We start from the raw sequence: 16754 nt of genomic DNA on the forward strand, positions 1-16754 counted from the left end.
GAGTGAACCATGCTATTAGGTTGGAGCCACAGGAAATCGCCATTTCTGTAGGTTATACACCAGCACAGACGCCTGGAGACAGGTAGGTTCCCAGAGGTGGAGATGGGGTCTGGGTAAGTCCTGCTACCTATGAGTGCATAGGTCAACTACATGCTTTAAAATGTTGTTACAAAGTTCATTTGCACCCTGCTATCTGTCCCCAGCTCAGGGGGCTGCATTCATTCAAGAAAATACATGGATGGCTCACTGTGTTAGGCTGATGAAACAGATAGCCCAGCTTTCCAGTGAGAGGCAGATGGAATAGGCAATTGCAAGGCAAAGGGATGAATCAACATAAAAGAGGCTTGGGGAGCTCAGCGGAGGGCCCCCAAACTCACAGTCGTTGATGAGGAAGGAGGACTTTCCAAAAGAGGTGATGTTCACAAAGGCTTGGAGGACAAGTATGCCCAGGGCTTCTCACTCTTGGTACTGTTGACATTTTAGGCTGAATAACTGTCTTTGTGTCAGGGAGGACTGTCTTTTCCATTGTAGGACGTTTGGCAGCATCCCTGGCCTCTACCCACCAGATGCCAGTGGCATCCCCTTCTCTACAACTGTGACAATCAAAAATGTCCTAGATATTAACAAACACTCCCCGGAGGCAAAATTGCTGCTTGGTTGACAATCACTGAGCTAGACAAAAATGAGGATCTTAGAAGAGGGAATGGCACAAGATATATGGGCAATTGCCAGCAATTTGGCCTGGTTGGAGAGCTGGAGACATTTCTCCCCTCATATGCTCCATAAAGTTTAGCCACCTGCTATGTGCCAGACACTGTACTGGGCATGGGAAACAAACTGAACATGCATGGATGGTTCCCTGTGGAGTTTACTGCTGGGGGCAAAACTAGACTCCATATATACATATTTAGAAATAATTATGGAAGTACTTGTTTTACAACCTTCAAGGCCCTCTATGGCCCAGGCTTTGCTAACTTCTCCATCACCATTTCATAACATTCACTGCTTCACTCACTGTGCTCCAGGCTTTCATACCTCAGGGCCTTTGCACTTATTCTCTCCTCTAAGTGGAGTGCATATCCTTCTCTGTCAGTCTTTTGGTTGACCCCTTGCTCATCCCTGAGGTTTCAGCTTTGTTACTTTTTCAAAGGGGACTTCCACAATCATGCTGTCTTAGTGTAGGCCTCATTCTATTTGCAGATGGTTTTAAAGAGAGCACTAGCAGGATCAGATTCATGTTTCAGACTCATTCTGGTTGTATGTGAAATATGGATTGGTACAGTAGCCAGAGAAAAATAAGTAGGGAGATCACTTAAGAGGCTGTTGCAGAAGTCCAGACAAGGGACAATATGGCTTGCATAAGGCTTGTCACAAGCCAAGAGGGAGTGAAAGGATGTATTCAAGACCTATTTGGGGAATAGATCCAAAGGACTTGGGGATGGGTGGATGTGGCCGGGGGGGGGGGGCGGGGAATGGGCTTGTCAAGGTAGACTCGCAGGTTCCTAGCAGGAGCAAATGGTAGGTGGTGGTATAGTAACTGATACGGGAAACTTTGAAGGAAGGTTGGCAGTGAATATGTCTGTGTGAGTGTATGTGTAGGTTTGTATATGAGTACAAGTGTCTGCATGTGGATATACATGCCTAAGTGCAGAGGGAGGCTGGTGGTGGTGGAGGTCAATTAGGACAAGGTCAATTCTAAATGCTAATGACACATCCAAGTGGAAATGTTGAGTGGGAAATGGTTTATGATTCAGAACTCAGAAGACAAGTCTGGATTGGAAACAGATTAGAAAGCTAACAGCACATGGATGGTACCATATTTAAATCCACAACAGTGGGTGGATGAGGTGAAGTAGGGAGCTGGGTGGAGTTGTACTGAAAGAGTGTGGCCTGAGAAGGAAGGAGAAATGGGGTGGGGGCTGCTTTTCTTGGGAGTTTTCTTCAAGGCCAACAAAACTAAGATTATTTCAAGGAGGGATGAGCAGTGTTAAATGTAGGAGAGAGTGGGAATGAGCTGAGAAGACATTTTTCTTTTCATCTGGCACATGGAGGTTGCTGATGGCTCTGATGGGAGCAGTCTCAGGCTGAGTGGGGCACAGGCCAGATGGGCACAGGCCAGTAGTGGCCATGAGGCCAACCACAGGGGACAAGCCTAAGACAACGCTGCTGGCAAGTTTTGTTTAAAAGGGAAAGCAACTATGGCTGTAGCTGGACAAAAGGAAACTAAAAAAAGACAAAGATAGGGGAGGGAGCAAGTTCACATGCTAATGAGAATGAATCAGTAGAGAGGAGGAGACAGAATGCAAGAAAAATGGGGAAATCCTAGAACAGTGAAGCAGGTGAGAGAGGGCTGCATCCTGAATAGATATCAAGAAATGGGCCCTTGACAAGAACATCGTTGTGTTCTCTGTTGCACTCAGATAGACAGGTCAGGTAGGGCTTAGGAGACAAAATTATAAAACTTGAATCTCTTCCCCGCCCCCCACAAAAAAAAAAAAACCCTGCAAGGAGCTCTTGAGGAATTGTAAGCAAGTCAGGTTTGCATTCGCAAAAGATTACTCTGGTGAGCAGCGTTGAGAGTGGATGAGAGAGAGCATCGCTGGCAACAAGGAGTGCAGTTAAAGCATTGAAGGCAGGATGAGTTCAAGGGGTATTTGAGAGATGGAAATGGTAGACTTTGGCTAGTGTTCGATGAGGGTGGGGAGAGGAAGGTGTCCAGAACGACTTCCAGGTTTTTCAACTGGGTGGCTGGTGAATATTAGTGCCATTTCCAGATAATAGAATAGCAAAGGAGAAGATTTGCTGGGATATAGATGAGTCCATTTTTGAATAAGCTCAGCTTGTGATAGAAACATCTAGAGGGGAGTTAGAAGGGTCTGGAGCTTGGAAGTGTATTACATGGGATGGGGAATGCGTCATCTACATGTATGTGGTTAGCTAAGGACATGGTGCCTTATGTGGGCCTCATGTGGGACTCTGCTAGCCTCAGTATAACAGGAAGCCATGAGATCATCTTGGAATGGGACATCAGCCCCATTGGGGATGGTATCTTATCACCATTTTCAAGATGCCACAGATTCACAAACTTTATAAATTCACTGCGAAAGGAGCTGGAGGAGCTTCAAAAGGAAAAAGGGATGGGACAATGGACCAACTTTGTCAAGCTCTTCTTAGAAGAGCTCTTTGGTGTTTGAGGGAGGCTTAGTAGGCAGGGAGAATCCAAGGACAATCTAAGGGGAGGGGAGGCAGCTGAGCCAGAAATAGTAGAGCACTAGTGAGGAAAACATGTCAATTCAGAAATCAGTGTGCAAGGGAAATAAAATGAGGCATGGCATCTAAGCTCTGGAATTTCAGCCTTTAAGACAAGAGTAGCCTTGATATTCTAAGAGTCAAGCATCATTCTAAATACCATGTAAATATTCAGTCACGAAATGCTCTCCACAATCTAATGAAGTGGGTCCTATGATTAGTTTGATAGGTAAGTAGGCTAAGACCTTGCCAAGGCTGTACAGCTGGTATATAGCAGAGTCAAGCTTCACACCCAGGCAGTGTTGTTTCAGAGCCTGTGCTGTAACCATCACACGGAGAAGAAAATTTTCATGTAAAGACAGATGCAAGGTATTTAGAAAAGCAAACATGTCAACTCCACAGGTTGTATTTTCTTTAGATTAAGTAGCAGCAGCTGGAGATCAGGGAAAAGTGATGGGCGTTCAGAATAAATGAAAGATGACAGGAACCTTGGGTAAGTAAACTTTTAATGTAGAGGATAACTTAAGCTACATGGATGGGGGAGGGAGGGATAAAATCGCTCTTAAATAGTGACTTGTTCTTAAAATATAGCTTAAACTCAGCTGAGTTCAGTATTCTTTTGTGGTTTAAACTCATCACTTTGTAGGAACCTGGGACTACCACCAAGTATGTATCAGGGCGGGTAAGGAGAACTCCTCCAGGGGACACAAGGGACCTCAAATATTTTAGATATTGAACCTCTTTAGACCTTTTTTTCCCCCAACCATAGAAAAAGATGCAACTCATTATATGACACTTATGGAAACCTGATAATGCCTGACAAAGACAGCATTAAAAAGTGAGTATATCAATGTCACTTATAAACACAAAATAATAACTAATGGAATTTTTTCAACTAGGATGCCAAGATAATTCGATGGGGAAAGAATAATCTTTTCAGCAAATAGCGTTGGGACAACTGGATATCTATATGCAAAAAAGTGAAGTTGGATCCCTACCTCACACCATATGTAAAAATTAAAATGAAAAAGACCTAAATGTAGCAATTAAAACTATAAAACTCTTATAGGAAAACAAAGGTGTAAACCTCCACGATGTTGGATCAGGCCAGTGGTCTCTTAGATATGACACCAAAAGTACAAGCAAACAGAAAAATATAAGTTGGACTTCATCAAAATTAAAAATTTTTGTGTTCAAGGGACATTATCAAGAAAGTGAGAAGCAATCCATAGAATGGGAGAGAATACTTGCACATCACATATCTGAAAGGGTTAGTACCCAAAACATATAAAGAACTCTTATAAGTCAACAATAAAATACAAATATTCCAATTAAAAAATGAGCAAAAGATTTAAAAGATATTTCTCAAAAAAGATATAGAAATGACCAATAAGCACATGAAAAGATGCTTAACATCATTAGTCTGTAGGAATGTAAAATGGTGCAGCCACTTTAGAAAGCATTCTGACAGTTCCTCAAAAAGTCAAAAATACAGTTACCATATGACCAGGCAATTCTGATAATTGAAACACGGGTCCACACAAAAGTTTGTACATGAATATTATAGCAACACTATACCTAATACAAAAAAGTAAAAACAACCTACATGACTATCAAATGATGAGTGGAGAAAAAAAATGATATATCCATACAATGGCATACTTTGCAGCCATATAAAGGAATGAAGTACTGATTCATGCTACAACATGGATGAACTTTGACAACAGTATGCTAAGGAAAAGGAGTCAGACACAAAATAATACATACTACATAATGTATACTATACACTATATAATGCACGATTCTATTTATATGAAATGTGCAAAGAGGCAAATTATTTTAGATACAGAAAACAGATTAGTGGTTAGCCAGGAATTTGGGGGAAGAAGAGGTATAGGAAGTGCTTGCTCATGGGAATGGAGTTTCTACTTCAGGTGAGGAAAGCATTCTAGAATCAGATAGCAGTGATGGATACACAGCTTTTGAGAATTACTATAAATCACTGAGTTTTATGCTTTCAAAAGCTGAATTTTATGGTCTGTGACTTATACCTCCCCTCTAAAAAGACATGTAATACAATAATTATTCCTGTATTACTACTATTATTAATTTTTTAAAATTTCTTAGAGGCAGGGAGGGGCAGAGGGAGAGAGAGAATCTTAAGCAGGCTCCACGCCCAGAATGGAGCCTGCCATGGGGCACCATCTCACAGCTCTGAGATCATGACCTGAGCCGAAATCAAGAGTCAGATGCTTAACGGACTGAGCCACCCAGCCGCCCCTCCTATATTATTTTTAAAAATTAAGAATAGACATTTTCTTCAGATGACATAAAGTATCTCAAGCCAGGTAGCAAAATAATCTACAGGTGTTTCCTTGAAATCAGATAAAATATGTCATCTATTAACAGATTTTACTTAATAGTGTTCTGGAAATTACAACAAATTCAATAAAAACATGAAACAGAAATGTTATAAATAAGGGACAGAATAATCTCTCCATCTTTGGGAAAAGACAAATATAGTTACCTTGAAAGCTCAAATGAATTAACTCAAAATCATTAAAAAAAAAAAGAGGTACACAAAGGACTGAGATATAAGGTGGATATCAAAAGCTTTCTTGTGAATTAGATGTGGCTAATTAGGAAATAACATGGACAATGCCCCATTCACTAGATAAACATATGTTAAGTGCCATGAAATGTCAAAGTGATTACCTCTAGTTGATAATTATTGTTAAATTTTGTTTTCTCTGTAATGCACATTATTTTTAAAGTTTTCTAGATGAGGAAGTATGGCTTTTATAATAAGAAAAAGAAAAATTCAATCACATGTTACCTCAGGTTAGAAGTGACCTTGGGGGCCTTTCCTGTCCACATTTGTGGCCCACAAGCTTGAAGAACCCCAGCTTCTAACATTGCACTCCTTGGTCCCTGCAAATGAAATTAGCTTTGATTTTAAGAGTAATTTGTAATGGATGAGGACCCAGCCAACTCAAGAGAGTTAATGTTACAAAGCTCTTTTTGTGGTATGCCCTCATTTCTTATGGAGGTTGATGAAAGCTGTGATTGAGAGGGAGATCTTGAGAGAGAACTGAGGTGGGAGCTCCGTTGAAGGAAAGAGTAAAGACAGTGAGACTGGGAAAGAAAACAAGGGCCCAACACACAGGACCCCAAAGGGAGACCAGAAGCCTGTGCAGGAGGATGAAGGGAAGAGGAAGTTGGGGGAGGGAGACAGAAGGGTAGAGAGACTGGAATGGCAGGTATTAAGGAATACACTGGGGAATGTGACATCACAAAGGGGGTCCAGGCAGGAGGCTGGTGGGCAAAGGTGAATGTCCCATCGAAGATGGCGGAACCCTGACAGATGGGAGTCAGCAGGCTCTGAAGTGCTCAGTGATGGATGCTATTATGGGCGGAATTTTGTACCTCCCAAATTCATATGTTAAAGTCCTAATCCCTAGTGCCTCATGATGTGACCTTATTTGGGGATAAGGTCTTTAAAGAGGTAGGTAAGGTAAAATGAAGTCACAAGGGTGGGCTCTAATCCAATATGACTGGTGTCTTTTAAAAAGAAGAGATTAAAACACAGAAGGAAGACCATGTGAAGAAGACACAGGGAGAAAAAGGCCATCTACAAGCCAAGCAGTCTCAGAAGAACTGGTCCTACAGGCGCTTTGATCTCAGACTTCTGGCCTCCTGAACTGTGAGCAAATCTACAGTATCTTCTTAGGCAGCCCTAGGAAATGATACAGATGCTGATGAGGAGGAACCAGAGACAGGAAGGCGGCTGCCACCAAGGTCCATGTTTCCAGTGCGGAGCCTTCCTGGTCCCAGGTGCTTAGGAGAGCAAGCGCACCGCAAGTGCTCAATCAACGTTTGTTGATGTAAATGCCCAGAATGGCATAAGTACATTTGGGAACAAACCAGCTGACTTTGGACAAACATAGCGTGGCCTACCATCCCCAAGGACTCAGAGTGCTTTGGGCATCTGTCAGAGGGTTTGGCAGAAGGAATCTGGTGCATGAGTGCACAGTGGTGTGGGGATTAGAAGAGAGCCCCGTGTATTTTCTCTGATTTTCTTCTATGCTTCCAATGTTTCCCCTCCCAATGAGATCCAGCTGAGCAACACCCCCCCCCCCGCCCCCAGCAGATGAGCTAGGCACAGGGAAAATGGGGACCTGGATGTGCTGAGCTGTAGGGAAGAAGGAATAAGCAGTTCGTGAAAATGCTACTTCTAGAGCTCAAAGCCTGGCACCAGGAGCCAGACCCTGTGTGTGTACATGCACGCATTCATGTGGGTATGAGCTTGGGAGTGTGTGCGTGCATGTGGTATGTGCGGCTCTGCATTGGGCCCTGTTGTACCTGGCTTGGAGCAGAGAGGCTGGAAGCCCTGAAGGCTAGTTGGGGCCCTGCTCCTGGCCCTCCTGCAGCCTCTCCCAGTGCTCACCCAGGACCGCAGGCTGAGCTACCTTCAGTCTTAGGAGAAGGGAGTGAGAATGCCCCATAGCAGTGTTTTCTCAAGCTTGAGTAGCATCCTCGCAAAGCACAGGACATTCTTACACGCCCGTGTTGGCTTAAATTATTGCTGCTGAAAGGACTTTACTCAAATATAAACATTCAAATTGATAGTTGTTTACAAGTATAAAATAAACACAAATTTATCAATTAAAATACAAACAATGACAACAGCCATAAAACTCAAACTAACAGCACTAATTTTATGTGACTGTTGACCTTAGTGTTTGTAAAATCCACTCGCCTCCAAAACGAATGTGGGACTCAACAGGAGGCCGACTCTTCTGTGGGAGATGGGTCTTCACGGCCCCAGGCGGAGACTGCGTGGTCTCCCAGCATGGACACTATGGATGCATAAACTCATCCACTTGAGGTCATCCTGATAGCCAGCCTACATGCAAGCAAGGGCACAGGACTCATGTGTGACCCGGGGTTTATAAGGGATCCAGGTTATTCATGTGCTTTAAACTTTTTTTTATAGAGCTTCCTAAAGTTTCAAGAATTATATTAGGGAGAGTGAAAGCCCTGGGGTTGCTCATGTTTTTCCCAAGAGAAAAAAAGAGCCTGAGAGCACTGATGGGGAACATCCCTCCTTTCACAGACATGCACCCATGACTTCCCCCTATGCACGAGGCCTGGGCTCAAGCAAGAGGGACACAGAGATGACTGCGAGTCAGTGTCTGGCCTTGGGGATCAGACAGGGACATTTACGTAAGTATCAATGATGCTGCACATAGAGATTTGTACAAAAAACCATGGGGGCTTGGAAGAAAAGACCCGACAGATTTTGGGGGCTTGGAAAGCTTCCTGGAGGAGGTGTTGGATGCCCAGGAAATGAGCTGAGTGCAGGGATGAGCAGAGGGACAATGCAGACTTGGATGGGCTGAGAATCTTGAAAGTGCAGCTGTGCCCTTGAGGGGCAATTATTCCAGACACCCCAAGCTGAACTAGGACTGGGGTCTGCACTTCTAGAACAGAGGCTACCCTAATGAACAGGAGGAAGAGGGTTTTTTTTCCCCCTCTAGAGACCTTGCCTCTTGTCCCCACAAGCGCTTCTGAGGGGCTGGTTAACAAGTCAGCAATTTCATCCTCAGAGAGCCATTCACGGACTTAAAATTTCTCCTTCCGTACTGCAATAATAATATCCTTGTGAAGCTCATGTAGTAAGACAATATCAGCATGAAGTAATTCGTCCATTTGCTACAGGGTCAGAGAAAGTTCCCGAGGGAGGGGAGATGGGGTTGGGGTGGGACTGTGGAAGCGAAGTGGAGCCAGATGTTGGCACTTACCTGCTGAGGGCTGGGTGCCAGGAAGAGGGAAATGTTCTCTGGAGATGTCTCATCTGTTGTCCATCCATGTGTGGGGCGGGGTACGTGTGTGTGTGGAGGTGGGGGAGTCAAAGGGTAGGTAAGATGCACTGTCTTCTGGCTCACTGGGTAGCCTCAGCTTTCTCTGCCTCCTAAGGTTACCGTAGTTGCAGCACAAAGGACTAGCTCCTTGTATCCTGCCTTCTTTCAGCCGGGAAGGCTGCGCGGAGCAACCTGGCCTGCCTGAGATGGAGACCAGAGCTTTTCCCCGGCAGCTTGCCTGGGCTCCTGCAGCTATCAGCCCGGCTTCCCCCTTGGCCAGCCCTGGGACTCTGTGTGAGCCAGTGTTTGGGAGGAACCTGAGCAGTCTGAATCTGATCTTCCTGGTTTGCTCTCCGTCGAGGTCGAGGATAGCGAAGAGCAGCACTTAGCTGGCCCCACTGACTCCAGAGGGAAATAGCACCCCTCTGCAGAAGAAGAGCAGGTGTGAGGGGAAAGCCAGGCCGGCAGCGGGAGTCTCGGCTTGTAGGTGCCTAATCTGAGAGCAGCCTGCGAGATGGCTGCCAAGCCGCGTGCTGACCTGGAGTTGGTGTAAGACAATCAATGGCCATTCTGTACTTGGACATGACTCTGAATCTTGTAATCCTTCTTCTCACAAAATCCCAGGAGGGGTTGCCCCAGAGTACTGCGACTTCGTTCACCCTGTCTCTGTTTCTTGGTTGGGGCACCACTGGCATTTTGTGCGGACTGTTATCGCCGGCGCAGGATTGCCCATTGCGTTTCAGGGCATTGTATCACAGCCCAGCCTCCTGATGCCGGTTGTGGTCGCACCCCAAGATCGTCGTCGTAACAATCAAAAATGCCCCACACATTCCCAAAGCCCTCCTGGGGTTCCTGCTGCCCAGTGACTGGGGCCACTGGCTGTCTCTCTTAGGGTAGGCTCTACCAAGCTCCAATGAGACTTCCTTCCTTCTCGGCAGGGTTCCGGCATGAGAGATGCTCCCAGCTCCAGATCCCCCTGGCCCATGAAAGCCTCTTGTTTAGAAACACTGGGATGTGCCACAGAGGCACCTCTTCCCAAACTACTGTATTTTAGTTCCAAGTTAGCATGAGAAGATTAGGGATTTTTCTTGGTTCTCTTGTTGCCTTTTGTTATGGGATTGGTTGCCTCTCTCTGATAGTCGACCCCAGAGACTGGACCTCGGGAGAGGGGGGACGCACAGCATAGTCTGCCGGCTTCCCACCCCCATTTCTGTTTGCCAGCCTCCCTCACCAGCTCCCTGTTTGGCTGCTCTCTCAAAGAATACCCTGCCTTCCCTGTCTCCCCTTTCCTTCTCTCCTTCCTTACTGTTATGGGCCAAATTGGGTCTCCCCAAAATTTGTATGTCAAAGTCCTAAACCCCAGGGCCTCGGAGAGTGATTGTATTTGGAGATAGGGTCTTTAAGGAGGTAATTAAGTTAAAATGAGGTCATTCGAGTGGATCCTCATCAATATAACTGGTGTCCGGTAAGAAGAGGAGGTCAGGACCCAGACACACACAGAGGGGAGACCATGGGAAGACACAGGGAGAAGACAGCCATCTACAAGCCAGGGAGAGAGGCCTCAGAAGAAACCAACCGTGTCCACACCCTGATCTCAGACTTCTAGCCTTCAGAACTGTGAGAATAAATGTCTGCTGTTTAAGCCACCCAGTCTGTGGCATCTTGCCAAGGTGGCCCAAGCAAACTCACAAACCTTCTCTTCTCTTTACTAATGCGCTGATGCCCCCCTGAAATATTGATCGATGACTTACCATGTGCACACACTGCGTAGGACTAAGTTTCCAAGAGCTCAGTACTCAGCCCTCCCCTCATCTCAGAGAACTGACCCTGGGTGGTGGCATTTATTCCCAAGGTGTCCCATGTAGGCTCGAGGCTGAATCAGTTGTCTTTCTCTGGCTCGCCTCTCACTGTGAGTTACAGATCCTAAAATTGAACATTTCTCATGGATCTCCTGTCAACGGTATTGGACATACTAGGCTCCACATAGCCCCTTCCTCCAAACCTGCTCTTCCCCTGGTGGTCCCTTGCTCTGTGATTCCTAGGGGAACTTCATGACATTCCCCCTCCTTCAGTGGTGCACACCATTGTTGATTTGAAGTACAAACCCCTGGGTCCACATCTCACTTCCCAGACACAACTGGTCTTCTAGGCCCCTTAGAAGCCACCTATGAAACTTGAAGGTCCTGTGTCCTTTAGCCTCTGTGCTTTGACACACATTGCTCCCTCACCTGGAACAAACCCCTCACCCTCTTCTTTCAGGATCCTCCCAGTGTCCTTCCAAGTTCAGTTCAAGGGCTACCTTCATGTGAATGTTTCCAGCATGACGAGGAAGAGGAAGTGGGCATGGCCTCCACTGTGGTCAGTGATATAGACAAGGTATCTAGTTCTTTATCCCGCCCTCATTCCAGTCCTTTCCTTCCGGAGCCTTCTGGAATCTGGGGCCATTTCTCTCTGCATCCAGCCAGTCTGCAGATTCCCTAGCACAAAGCTCACGGTCACTGCTGAAGTCATGGAATGATCCCAATTTATCAGGGTCACCAGGGAGGTTGGTTTGGAGAAGCTATTTCTATCTCGATCTACTGTTGGGCTTACAGCTTCACACTCCTTCCCAGGGCATCTCACACCACTTCCCCAGCTGTGCAGGGGACACATGCTGCAGGGTTCCACCATCACTAGCTCACGGCTTTTCCTTCTGCTTGGAATGATGCATCCTCCGTAACCATGATCTCTTCTTTCATACCCTCCCCCAACCCCATCAGTCAGAGCTAAAACCCTTTTTATCCAAAACCCACTCTTTGTTCACTCCCTGTCTGTGAAAATTCGAGTGTGCAACTGACTGCTTTTGGTGGTGAAATGCTGGTGAGCAGTATGGAGGAGATCTCAAAAATTACTCATATAAATGCAGACTGAAAAAGCAACCCAGAAATCTACCCAACATCTTAGAAGGGGGTGTTTACTTTTCCTTGGTGCTTTAGTTTAGGGCTGTATTTGCTGTACATGACATCAAGCTGATCCCTGAACCATGGCATACTCTCATCTCAGACCCAGGTTTTAGCAGACAACTGTGTAGAGAAAGAAGAGAGAAGACCTCCACTCCTCTCCAGCTCACCATGTCATAGCAGAATGCAGTTATTTCGAGGGAATTTGGATTTCTAAGATTCTTTTGGCGGTAACGGATAGAATCCAGATTAGTTGAGGAGGGCTTCCATGTCGTTCAGTGTCCACAAGGACCCATATCAACTTTAGAATAGTCTGAAATCCTCAACCAGAAACTCCAGACAGGGATTTTTAAAAGAGGTAATTAAAAAAAAAAAAATTGGCTTGCATTATTCTTCTAATTCAGAACACAGTCAGACCTGGTAGAACCAGGGGATGGACAAATATGTCAGTGGAGGATTTTCAAATCATCTTAAGCTTGTGAGGGAGTGGGCAGGGTGAAAGCCATTGCTACTGTGGTCCAGAGAAAACTGAAATAACAAGTCTCCTCTGGGTCACTGACTGTTTCTCCCTTGGAGAGTGGGTACATTTTCCCATTCCTGTGCCATGCAGCACAGGTCTTACCAAGACAGTCTGGTAGATTATTTGGGAAACTCAAAAGTACTGAGAGAGCACAGAGTTGAAAACAGAACAATGTCATATATCACAGAAGCACATGACAAGCACTTTCCAGCCCCAAATCTCCAGCATAGCACCAGAGAAAGCAAAGCCAAGGGTGGGCACTTAGGTCTACTGCTGGGTTGAATGTCTGCTCAGTCCTTTGGGGAGAGACTGATATTTAGAAAAGATACAATGATCAAAGCGGGAATTGGCTCCTTCAAGTGTGGCCAACATGTGTAAGGGGCTCCGTCTACTTTCCATCAACTAGCCGAGTAAATTGCAAGCACGAAGTGTGAGGGGAGGTCACAGTCCTGCCACCTCTAGCTCGCTGTCCACATGCTGGACAGTCAAGTGGACATGCCATTTTACATACGTCACCTTCATGTGCAAAGTGAACTGCAGAGACGTTACACTGCCCGAGGACCCACACTGTTACCCAGGGTCAGGTTCTGGTTGGCTTTCAGCAACACTCTTCTTCTGGCACAAAGCCAAGGTCCCACGTCAGACACCTGGGGGCCCAGAGAACCCTGGACAGGTCTGTGGTCCTCTTTGAACCTGAGCTTACTAATCTGAAAAATGGAGCCTGGGACCTCACAGGGATGGGTTATGAGGCTTAGTGGCTTATACATGCAAAGTGATTTCCAAGCTCTGGTCTGGCATTCTCCTAGGAAAGTTTGCCTGGGATGTAGGATCCAGTTTGACATGAGTTCTTGTCCTTGCTTCTTGTCCTGGGCTTCAGACCCAGAGACCTTGCAGCCAGCTCACCACCGACTCCTCAGTTCCTTTCAACAGCCTGGCTGAAGTGTGGGGCCGCTCCCTCCAGTCTGGCTACCTTGATGGTCGGCCCAGTCACTGCAGAGGCCTGCTCTATGGAATGGTCTCCCAGCCAGAAAAACCCTAGGGGGACCAGGGACCCCGAGAAAGGCCTGGGATTTGGAGAGATCGCAAAGGCTTGCACCCACTGGTCTGAGCTTCGGGGGCAGATGGTCCCTCTGGGACAGGCCCTGTGGCTCAGCACCAGGGGGCACCACCACCTGTCTCTCTATGCCTTCCCCACCCCTCCTCTGCCCTTAGAGGGAAAGAGATGGGGACCCTGTTCTCCTTCTGCAGGGACCCGCTCCCAAGCAGGACCCACCTTTTCCCCACAAAAACCTCCCCTGACAGACACACACACAGAACACAGCTAATATATACTGTTCTTGCTCTAGAGATGCAGGACTAACACATCAGTCGGGCTCAGACCCCAACTTTAGAACCATGGCGAAGAGACCAGTATTGGCTCAGAGTGACCTGGGCTGAGTGGCCTTGTCCCCACTCCCTCACTGTGTGACTGAGTCAGCTCCTTCATCTTCCTGCCTTGGCTTCCTTATCTATAACGATACTTGTAATAATAGTTGACATTCATGGACCAGGGGCCAGGGGCCCTGTCTTAACTGGAGCTCTCTCGCTGATCTTAAACACCCCATGATGGAGTGCCTATTTCCCCACTGTACAGATAGAACAAAGTGAGGCACATGGAGATTAAGGAGCTGTCCCAGGGTCTTACAGTGCCAGGATCCAGTAACATGGTGCAAAGTACTTAGCCCAGGCTGTGGCTGAGTGGACTCTGACTGGTCATTCGTTTTAATAGTGTCCACACACTCTGAACTTGTCTGTGTGGACCCTCTCAGTTTTCCAAGAGTTTCCAGCTCATCCCTGACATCCCCCACAACCAGTTCAGGGCAGCGGAAGAGGGCTTTTTCTCCCTCAGCTCCTCCTTGGCTCACAAAGGTCTATGTGGAGGGACGGCAGAGGTCCGCTGGGAAGCAGGTTAGCCTCAAGTCCCATTAGCCACTGCATTTGGTGGCCGCCCCCCTGCCCCAACAGCCCCAAACTCCAAGCGGCCTTCCCCTTAGCAATAACCATCTGTGACTGAAAGAGACCGCGAAGCCCACCGCAGCTGTGAATTCCTGGCGTCCAGCGATCCCCTCTCAGAACCTCAGTTTTCTCATCTGTGAAATGGGGACGGCGACAAGGAGCCGCCCACAGGTCGCTGGGGGAGCCCATGGCGTGGAGGGAGGGGGGACGCCCGCCTGGCCCCTTGCGGCACGAGGCACCCAGCAACTCGGGGCCAGCGCGGGCGGGCCGCTGGAGGGGCGGGCCGGGGCCGGGGCCGGGGGCGGGCGCGGCACGGGGCGGGCTGGCGGCGGGGCCGGGCGGGCGGCGGCGCTGCTCGGGCGTCACAGCGCCGGGTGGCGGCGGGGAGATGCGGCTCCTGGCGCTGGCGGCGGCCGTGCTGCTGGCGCGGGCTCCGGCCCCGGGTAAGCGCGGCGGGGCCGGGCGCGCGGATGGGGCGAGGGCAGCCCGCGCCGGGGAGGCCGGGGCTCGGGGCCGGGTCGGGGGCCGGGGCCTGGCGGGGAGGCCCTACCGCCTCCCGGGCCGCCCCCTCCCCGTCCGCGCCCGGCGGGCCGGGGCTCCGCGGGTCCCTGTGGCCGCACCAGCCCGGCGGAACGCGGCGGCGCCTCCCCGGCTTCCCGCGGCCGCCGTGCGGGGCCCCCTTCCTGCCTCCGCCGGGCCCACTCGCAACAGCCCCCGCGCCCTCCCGGGGCCGGGCCTTAGGGGGCAAGATTGAAGCAGGGACGCGCCGGCCCTATTTGTTGGCTTGCTTGCTTGCTTTCTCCACGACAGTCAGGACCAACAACTGTTGGCGGGTTAGGCTGGCAGCAACTTTACTCTACGTCTGCGGAGAGCTTCTCCGACCCGGTCGGGAGGGCTGGATCTGCCCCAGCAACCCGGGGCTTGGCGGCGGGCGCTTTGCGAGAGCAGGCCGGGTGCGACACGGTGTCCGCGCCTGGAAGACGTGGGACCCTTTACCCGAGGACCCTGCTTTAGGACAGCCTCTATCTGCACTGCTGGCTCTCTCTCGGGGTTGCTGCTCTCACTTCCAAGTTGCTGAAGAAGGTCTCTCTTGATTCTCCGAGCCCTTCCCGCCTGCCTCGGAGCTGAAAAGTCCACGCTGGCGAGAATAATAATCAATAATGAATATTTCGTTGGCTCTTACATTTCCTGGGTGCCTCTTGGGGGCCAGGTGCCCTGCTACACACTATCTCATTTAATCACAACAACGCTTTAAAGTAATCATGACAAGAGCAAAATTTATATATCCAGGTGCCTTGCAAAGATTAACTCAATTTGCCAATAACCTCTGGAGGAGGTGCTGTTAGTATCCCCATTTTATAAATGAGGAAACTGAGGCTCAGGCCCAGGAATCGACTTGGCTTAAGTCAGGAGGCTTGTGAGTTGTGGAGCAGGGATTTGAACCCAGGGAGCCTGGCTCTGCCCTGTGCTCAGCAGGTCTAAGCTGTGTTTCGTAAATAAGGACGCTGATGGTCAGAGTTAAGTGATTTTCCAAGGGTGACCCAGCTCCCAAGTGGTCAACCTGGCATATGAGCCCTCATAGATCAGAGTGTGAGGGTGAGGGACTTGGATCACAGTGGGGAGAACTTTACCCCTTATCCCCTGGCTACCAGGGTAGCGGGGTTTCTGGTGAATCTGAAATCGGTGCTCTGGGAAATGCTTTTGTCATCCTTGTCGTCGTCTTGGCTGACAGTGACTGGAGGTTTGACTGGGACGTTGACTGGGGTGGTTGGGCCAGGACAGCTCTGGTGGAGTAGCCGGCAGCCAACAGGATGCAAGGGGGCACAAGGGTCCTCAGCCCCCCGCCCCCCAGGCTCCCTGACCACCTTCCTGATCACAGGTGCTATCAAGGAGGGCACCCCCAGAGAGTGACTTTTGGGGGGGATGGGGAGTCAAGGACATTTTTGTGTTTTCGGGAGACTTCAGGAGGCTTGAGAGCTGCAATTCGGGATCCTTTATAGAGTCTGCCCTGGCTGTGCCCAAGGCCTTGGGGTGGATTATCATGACAGCCCTGGCCACAATCCCCCACGGCGGGCCTGTCAGAGCTGCTTTGTACCTAGTTCTGGACTCTACCGCTGCACTTTCCTACTTCTTGATTTGGGGACAGAGTGGGTTCAACCTCTCATTTTACAAGAAAGGAAACCGAGG

General features: G+C 48.6%; 1 protein-coding gene across 4 annotated transcripts in view; it reads left to right on the forward strand.

The window, feature by feature from the left end:
* The first annotated feature begins 3 nt into the window (after positions 1 to 3).
* Positions 4 to 16754, forward strand: part of VSTM4 (V-set and transmembrane domain containing 4) — a 119925-nt gene continuing 103174 nt past the window's right edge. For 3 of the 4 annotated variants that reach the window (XR_015767115.1, XM_028098495.2, XM_028098494.2), the window contains exons 1-2: positions 3825 to 4087; positions 8366 to 8475. Coding sequence is in view for 3 of the 4 variants with exons in the window: in XM_028098495.2 (XP_027954296.1) it covers positions 4062 to 4087; positions 8366 to 8475 (136 nt within the window). In the remaining variant the exon portion in view is untranslated. Of the gene's footprint in view, positions 83 to 3824; positions 4088 to 8365; positions 8476 to 16754 lie in introns of those variants that run through there. The other variant, XM_028098496.1, reaches the window with a different exon arrangement.

Source organism: Eumetopias jubatus, unplaced genomic scaffold (genome assembly GCF_037043125.1).
Source record: "Eumetopias jubatus isolate StellerSeaLion01/CBP00866 unplaced genomic scaffold, mEumJub1_p1.0 scaffold_17, whole genome shotgun sequence".
Taxonomy (NCBI): Eukaryota; Metazoa; Chordata; class Mammalia; order Carnivora; family Otariidae; genus Eumetopias; species Eumetopias jubatus.